At 41.3% G+C, this 8,428-nt stretch overlaps 1 protein-coding gene across 2 annotated transcripts in view; it reads right to left on the bottom strand.

The window, feature by feature from the left end:
• Positions 1-3,182: 3,182 nt before the first annotated feature.
• The window catches only part of sntg2 (syntrophin, gamma 2), a gene marked incomplete at its 5' end in the record, with an annotated part of 94,001 nt that continues 88,755 nt past the window's right edge, over positions 3,183-8,428 (bottom strand). For both annotated transcript variants that reach the window (XM_080480851.1, XM_080480852.1), the window contains 3 exons: positions 3,183-4,171; positions 5,608-5,718; positions 5,903-5,995. In XM_080480851.1, coding sequence (XP_080336977.1) covers positions 4,043-4,171; positions 5,608-5,718; positions 5,903-5,995 — 333 coding nt within the window. In that variant the 3' untranslated portion in view covers positions 3,183-4,042. The remainder of the gene's footprint in view (positions 4,172-5,607; positions 5,719-5,902; positions 5,996-8,428) is intronic.

Genomic DNA, 8,428 nt, shown 5'->3' with positions numbered 1-8,428 from the left:
CATTAAACCCAACATGGCCAGCTTTTATGGGTTTGATGGATTTGATAACGTGTGAAAGAGAAACAGTCGCTTTATTGTTATGATCAAAATGTCTCGTAGACTATTTTACTTTTAAAGCTGCTTTGGCGAAATATATTAAAACTCAGTCTAATCCTGCTAATTCACGATAAAACTCATATCGTGCTATAGAGGCATTAAAATACTTTAAAAAAACTATTACGGAAGGTAATCAATGCACAATTCCCATATTAAAAAAAATAAAATTACTATGTATGGAAGCTAAATATGTAGCTTGCATTATATCGTCCTGTTTCGTGGTGACAAAATGCAAAAGTTGCTCACAATCATGAGAAGTCAATGATCATTGTGGTGTATACATCTGTAACCGGCGCCCATGTTTTACTTCCACCAGTAATGTCCTGACTGACTTCTGGATTTGAACTTTTAGCTCCCGTCAACTATCTGCAAGCCATCAATTATTTCTCAACAGTTTATTCTCCAAACAGAGGAATGTTAAATGTTCTGTATGGAGTTACCTGAGTGGGTCCCTGGCCTGCCATCAATATCACATTAATATGCAGATGAACAGTAGAAATGAGCCAAAGGAGCCCACCGGGTAAACACAGATGGTTGGAGATAGAATTCAGGGATTGTTTCATTATTATTAAAATATATCAGCCAACTGAAGTTTCACTTTGTTCGGTCACAATGAAATGGGTGTGGGCTGGTTTCCAGCAACCCTGCTGCCAACACCAGATAAAAGCCTGGACAGGTTGCCACTGCATTGCAGATATAACACAAAGATAAATTGCACACAAACATCTACACTCGCCTATTGACCTAACCTGTCTTTGAATTGAGAGACGAAGCCGTACATCCCGGGTAATATGGACAGTGTTACTGTACCTCTATGCATGACTTTGACTTTGTACTGTACAATGAAAGACCTTTGACAAACCGACCAATCAGCTTCTGGATCCAATTCAAGGTTCCAGGGAGACGATTCCAGCTATTGATGGGACAGAGTGTACATTGTTCACCAGTTCACCACAGAGCAAACAGAGAGACAGTCACATTCACATTCATATGGACAATGTAGAGTGACCACTTGACTTAAGGAGCTAGTGAGTATGCACGAACACATGGAAAGGCTCCCAAGCCCCAACCGATGATGTGCACTTTTCTGAAAACCCTTGTACGATAGATAAAGTGTCGAAAACACACTATCGAATGGAGCATATGTCAAATCTGACTCCAATTTGTTGCACTCAAGAGTATTAACAGCACTCTTTCGATGGGTTCATACTCCTGCCCTTTTGCCTTTTCATGTCTTTTTCCAAGTTTTCCATACAGACAGCGGGAATTACGAGAACGCCACAAAGCTCACGGACCTCCCGACACAGACCGGGAGGCACCCCGTCACAAATACTTCAGTTTGCATTCAGAATGCTGTGCCGCCGGTGGAGCCAACTGTGAGAGTCACGGCCCATTGACAGTTGAGCAGAGTGCTTGAAATTCATGCTCGACATGGTGCTGATGCAACCTCCCGATGCCGTGTGTGACTGTGACATCAACAGTCAGCTGAAGATCATCTCCAGCCGGCTCTCCATGCACTCGCGCCGTCACGCCGGCTGGTTTATATTCCAAAAACAAAAGTGCTGGAACCAAAACTTCTTCACCATCCACTGCTTTTAGCTGCCACTTCAAGTCATTAACGCCACAGAAATGGTCAAAAGAACCGACACACGTATGATACAGGGCAATCCAATATCCTCTCTGTATTCTAATGTGTACGTTTTTAAATAGTCGTGTCAACAAATCCCAATCTGTTCAAACCTGCAAACCTCTGATCCAAAGTCCATTTCTCCTTTTCGCCTTTCTTCAACTTTTAGATTTACAGAACTTCTAAATTTACGCACACAAAAAACCCAGACCCCAAGGTATTTGTGTAAAGTATAGTAAACCAGGGTTCGTGCTAGTGCAGTGAAGGCCTCCAGCTGGACCTGGGCCTCGCCATCAAACACAGCCTGTAATCACTTCTTTGTGGGAAGAGATATAAGGATCGTGGTATTCCTGGTTTATGAGATCCTGCTGGGTCAGCCTGCTGGTGTAAAACCGATACCTGGGGGGCAGAGCAGCACAAACAACGATAATGACGTCCAAGAGCAAAGGAAAATTGATACTGAACCATAAAATAATTAGGGGAAAATGAAATGGGGTAAATGTGTCAGATTTGGTGTTTGTGATGATAAAATGGATGTTGACGTTATTGAAGCAATCAAGGATGACAAAGTGACAACTTTTGTTGAACGTCTTATTTTCAAATATAACAAAACAATATAAACACTGAATTTTTACATCAATTTCTCAATAACCCCCCCCCCCCCCCCCCCCCCACCACCCACCCACAGTTACTGGACCATCTGTAAGCTTACCAAGCACATTTTAAAATATTTCGACAACAAGAGGGAAAATAAAGTAAAAAATATCAGGTACAAAATGACTAATTTGTCACAAAAGAATTATTCACTTTGTTACCAAGAACTCCAAGACAAATTGGTGCCAGTGTTGCAAGTGAGTTCAGCTCTTTTGAAGATGTGATGTACAGACTGTGCAAAGATTTCTGGCAGAAAAGAGCTGCAAAGCAAGAATGCTTGAAAAAAAAAAGTGCCATTTAATTCTTAATCGCGGAGAATATTCAACATTAATGGAACGGGAGGAAGGTCAGGATTTAGTGACCATTTACCTTCGAAACAACGGTTTTTATTCAGAGCACTTGCAAACCTTTTCAGATTGAGCCCCATCTCGGAAAAACAAACTAGATTTTCCAGAGATGTATCCATGATGAAATCTCTGTCACTTCATGTAATCCCAGACTGACTTCACTCCGTTGAGACGGACTTGCTGTGGTTGCCACACCATCACCTCCAGGACTTACTTTTCTCTACACAAGATATTCCTTGATGACAGTTGCATACTGCATACATCATACAATTGTACTTCTCTTGATGCCAGTTTGGCAGAACTGTAGATGCACTGAATAACAATTTAACCAAATTAAATACAAACTTTCTGTGGCAAAGACTTACTTGAACCTTCTGTGAACTTTCAAGGACATATACATTATTATTTAACAGTCAAAGTTAACATTTTACAAAGAATACACAGGGGCAAATAGGAATGCTTTGTCAGCATTTTATTGAAAATACATCAAATATGCAATTGAACACAGAAACTATGAAACTAAAGAAACTGAGGACATACTGCAAGTTTTTCACCGTATCAGGTAGGGACGCCACTGAAAACGGTCTTCAACAATACGGTGAGACTGAAAAGGTTCTTGTTGGCCGGAAAAAATATGAAATTCAAGTCTTTTTAACTTCATTGGATACCAAAGACAAACACAACAGCACAAAAACCCAGCAATTCACTCCAAAGTCGGTGAAGCAGGGCTGGAATGAAGACCGCCTTTGTGAAATAGCTTATGTTTAATTATCGACGGGGCCACGTCAGAGGGGTGTGGTTGGTTGTTTGGAGGCTTATTAAACTGCATCACGTTGTAGGTATTTGTGAGTTTTCACTCCGTCGTCACAGAGATGGCCGTCGTATTCATCCCTTCAGTTAAAAGGCTCGTTTCAAAGATAGGCATATAGGAGATTATCTACTGAACAGATTGGCAGTTGCTTTCGGTGTCAGGTCAGATGTATGGCAGTTGTACAGGGCACAGTAACACACTTTTAATCTCAACAACGGTCCCTATTGAAACAGAAGGAAACACCTCAAAGATGAATAAATAAATAAACAAAAATGGAAGAACTCTGAATCTCATCTCCGTGGGTTTGCTCTACAAGTTAAAAATGAAATTACTTCCCTTTTTCCAAGTAATTCATATATTACCTACCTTTTCAGTTTTTTTTACAAATTCGCTTTTTTTTTTTTCAGTCGTTTATACAAAAATAGCAAGAACATGATGTACGTATCAATTGGCTCTGTGCATAAAATACAGTGGGGTTGACCTCGGGAGTCCATCACAGCGGTCCTCCTAACTGTTCATGTAGCTTCCAGAGAAACCTTGTCCACACATGAATAGAGGGTCCATGGAGGCCACTTTGGCAGCAATAAACGAGTGTATACAGTGGAGGACGGCGGTCAGATTTGCGAACTCTAGTTCCTGTAAACAGAGGGGAGAGACATCAGTTAATCCACGAGTCACCGCGACCTGCACTGGCTCTTCTGAATATTTGCGTCACTCTACCGTATGATGGAGAGATTCGAGGTAACGAGGAGTCACACCCATGGAGCCTGATGCAGTGTCCTAAAAACTGGACATTCAACTGAATCGCTTTCAAATGTTTGTTTTCAGTCTAATGGAAAGGTAAACACAAAAATGAGCCAAGTTGGCATTCTGGGTGACTAACTGTATTAAGGATTTCCCCTATGAGAATTCCCGCCGTTCTGAACGCCACTTTGTTTATTCATGAAAGCCAGTTTGTTTATATGTGCAACAGCGTCCTTTTTTGGGAAACCCAGCAGCTACATACCGATGGTTAGTGGGATAATCCATCTGTTATGCCGACTCGCTGCAATTCATTTCAGTTTGACATTTGGGGACACAGAGCTGAAACAAATCGAAGTCTAAGGAGGGACAACAGGCCGTCCTCGCGGGCTACATACCTCTTCCTCCACAGGGCGAGATGGTCGTGCCAGGATTGCCAATTTCCACTGAATTCATGACTGAATGTAATCCCAGCTCCAGCTACAGCCCGTGAATGTGAAGCTTTGATAAGAACTTAGTCACCAGGAAAACGTTGAACGGTTGTACAAATGATGGAGGAAGCTTCTGAACCACCATTACAGTTTATGTCAACATTAGTGTGTCGCAGCAACAAGTGGTAATGACCTTCATGAAAATGCAGAATTAACGTGCAATGGGTCAAGTTATATGGGATTGCAAGAAAACAAACTTATACAGTGTACCTGGTAATTATTCACAGCACTTTACTATCTTCTTTCTGTACAATATGAACCGTTATGGTTTGTGTTTGGAAGGACCCCAGTTGCAGGCGGCTGCATCAGAAACAGAACTTGAATTTCAATTATATTTGCAATCAAAAAAATTAGAGGCTTGTTAGAACAAGAAAAACAATCTCCAAACTTACAAATATACAATTTCAGGATGAGGAACACAGGAGAAGAATTTACAGAATTTACAATTCACTTTAAGAACTTTGGTGGCCTTGTACTTTTGCCACAAGTTAGCGGTACAGATTTACCAAACAATAGTGAAAGTGACAGCTGATGCTTAGAAGATACCATTGGTATTGATGCCATCGAGATCCCAATGCAACATCGTTCACATTGGTCTGAAAAATAAGGTATTAGGTATATGAGTGACAAAGTGTTGAAGCTGTGACCCGCCTCCTCGTTTCCCTGAATCTCTCCAGTCATGTGTGAGGTGCGGCGTTAGCATGGCTGATTCAAAACATGCTTTAATACACTGGCCTGATATCAACTGCAAATCTGGCTAAATGTTGTTCATGTTCTATTGAGGGGAAGTTATGCGTCGTCGTATACGATTGATTTTGAACCGAGGAGATTTTAGGTTACCTTCATTTCTATTTGCTTGCTTTCAGCATTCTGGAAAAGGAGTTTTACCCTGGTTTTCCCATCATCAGAGGAGCCTTTCAGCTGAGAGAACTTGTATCGCCACAGTACGGTCTGCAAGCGAGAGAAAGGATTATAAAACTCAGCAGGGATGAGCACAGCATTTAAACACGTGCATGATCGAGAAGTGACGTTTTGGAAATGCAATGAGAGCGTTAATGAAGCAAAGAGGCCTTCAGAGGAGGAGGAGGAGGAGGAGGAGGAGGAGGGGGGGGGGGCAAAGTCTGTCACACTTTACCTTTGCTGTGGCTTCTGAGCAGGTGAAACCCGATCCAAAATCTATGGTGAAGCTCAGTACACTCCCCTGGCTGCTGCACATGTAGCTCCTGGACTGTTGAGAGACGGAGATGACACCCATTAGAAATCTGAAATATGTCTGTAATGTTTGAAGCAACACGTGCAAATCATTTTTGAATCAAAACACCCAGTTTTCATTCGCCCTCATCCGTCGTCTACGCGAGGACAGCGGAGAACAGGTTTTACCTCTCCACACATGTCCTCGTTTGTCTCGCTGAGAAGCGCGTTTGAGTGATTTCATAAAGGACTTCACAGGCGTCTTGGCACAAACTGTTATGCCGTCAGTATTGAAAACAAAACGGCATCTGAAATGTGTCCACAAATACCTCAGCTTGTTGTAATGAAGACGGATTGTGCGGTAAAGCCGTACATTTACGACCTGAATAGCAACGCATGGCAAGGTGACTCCTAAACACATGCCACATTTTGTCAAAATGTGCATTCTCTTTCTATCCTTAATGTTTTTTTCACATCTTTCAAGATGACAGAAGTAAGAAACTTTCATTACATTTTTCACTTTGTTCTGCTGTCATGTAAATCGGCTCATTCGACGGCGCAGCAGCAGTTCAGTAGATTTAGGGAGGTCAGAGGTCCGTCTAAAACCTGAACAATGCACATGGCTGTAATGAGACAAAACCACAAGCAGAATCAGATTTTTCTCTTTCTCTTTTGTTTAGGTCTCAATATATATTTTTTTTACATTAAAGGCTAAATTTAGATGTTTTTCTTGTCATTTCGACTGTTTATTGTCCGTTAACCAGTGTTTCTCCTGGTTGTGCCCTCCCCATTGGTTTTCCTTTTGTTCTCACTGCATTTCATTCACCCAAAGCTCTGTTTTAGGTTTGAAATATCTCTTTACCCACGTGTCATTTCACATGTGGAGAGCCCTTGTTAAAGTCAAACACGTTCAGCTTGGAAGAACTGATAAGAGCAAATCTGACCTTTTTTTTTTTTCATTCTTTCCCCCGCTCTGTCGTTTGTACCGTTCTGATAATGTCAGGACACACAACGGCAGAAAATCCGTTTCTGAGGCTCTGAATCTTTAACATTTTGCTGCTGCAACACAAACAAGCAGGTGGCTTACGATTCTTTTCACAGGTCTTTTGAAAGCAGTCGTGTGTGAGCCTGTCAACCTCGGAGAAGCGTTGTGTCTCTGCAGGCTGTCGTTTCCTCACATTTTTTATTTTGTTTGTTTTTTTCCACTCAATTAGGATATTAAGATAGGCATCTTAATTTTTCTATGTGTGTAATCTATTATTTTATATTCAACTTTTGCGCACACACACACACAACATGGCCATGGTGATTTTAATTATAGAGAGCAGTGAGTGTGGCATGGGACTGTGCAGTCTTTTTTTACCGAGTGTTTTCTGCTCACAGACCTCGACTCTTCATCTTTAGCAGAGTCGTGAATTCAGCTGTGACGGGGATAGAGGGGGGAAAAAAAGGAAGAAAAAAAAACGTTGGCAGGCCAGCTGCTAAGTTCCTGCTGTCACCAAATGTAAGACTGTGTTGTGACATGGTGAGCAGTGAGTACACTTCACTAATTGGAAGGGATTCTTCTCTGGGAATTAGCAATTTGATTTTTTTTTATTTATTTATTTATTTTTTAAATCTTCTTAGCTAAGTCTGACAGAAGAAACGTCATGCGTACGGTGGAGAATTTGGTGAAACCCTCACAAATGAGGAATGTTGCTTCGACCTTTATTATTCTGCACACACATAGCAATGTGGGTAATGAAGAAAAGTCAACCGGCATCCACAGCTGCATCTGTTAGATGTGGTCATGCATCCATGAACAGATTGCTGCATAAAGGTTGCGTGACAAATAACGTGACGGAACATGAGAGAATTATGTCGTTTTTTTCCCCCCCCAAATGAGGTTTAAAAATCACGCAGGTTTGTGTACCTCTCTGGACTTTGTGTCCCCGCTGGATACAGGTGACTTGAAATGGTATTTATACAACATAGAGTACACGCTGATTTATAAAGCAAGGCAAAATTATTTGCATAGCACCATTCAAAGTGCTTCACAAGGGCAAGGAAATACATGAAATTACATTAAAGTTATAAAAATAAAACAAGATATAAAGAACAAAAAGTGCTTTCAAACGACAAAATGCAATTAAAACATGAGAATAAACAGTAAAGAATTTAAAATGCAAGGGGTAATGTATTAAAATCACGGGAATGCTGCAGTGAACCATCGTGTTTTTCAGCCCTGATTTAAATGAGCCGACAGTTTGGGCAGACCTCAGGTGTTCGGGAAGTTTGTTCCTCAAGTGAGGAGCGTATAAACTAAATGCTGCTTCACTTTGTTTGGCTCTGGGAGCACACAGTAGACCAGTCCCAGATGACCTGAGGGGTCTGGAGGCTTCATAAGAAACTCAGAACTCTGGTGGAAAATACATATCAGCATTCATCCATTCTGCCTTTTATAAACAACCCAGGCTGCTTCTGGTGGAAT

This window comes from Lipophrys pholis (assembly GCF_963383615.2).
Source record: "Lipophrys pholis genome assembly, chromosome: 14".
NCBI classification, from domain to species: Eukaryota; Metazoa; Chordata; class Actinopteri; order Blenniiformes; family Blenniidae; genus Lipophrys; species Lipophrys pholis.
The sequence above is the reverse complement of the archived record's forward strand: the minus strand, read 5'-3'. Positions and strand labels throughout refer to the sequence as shown.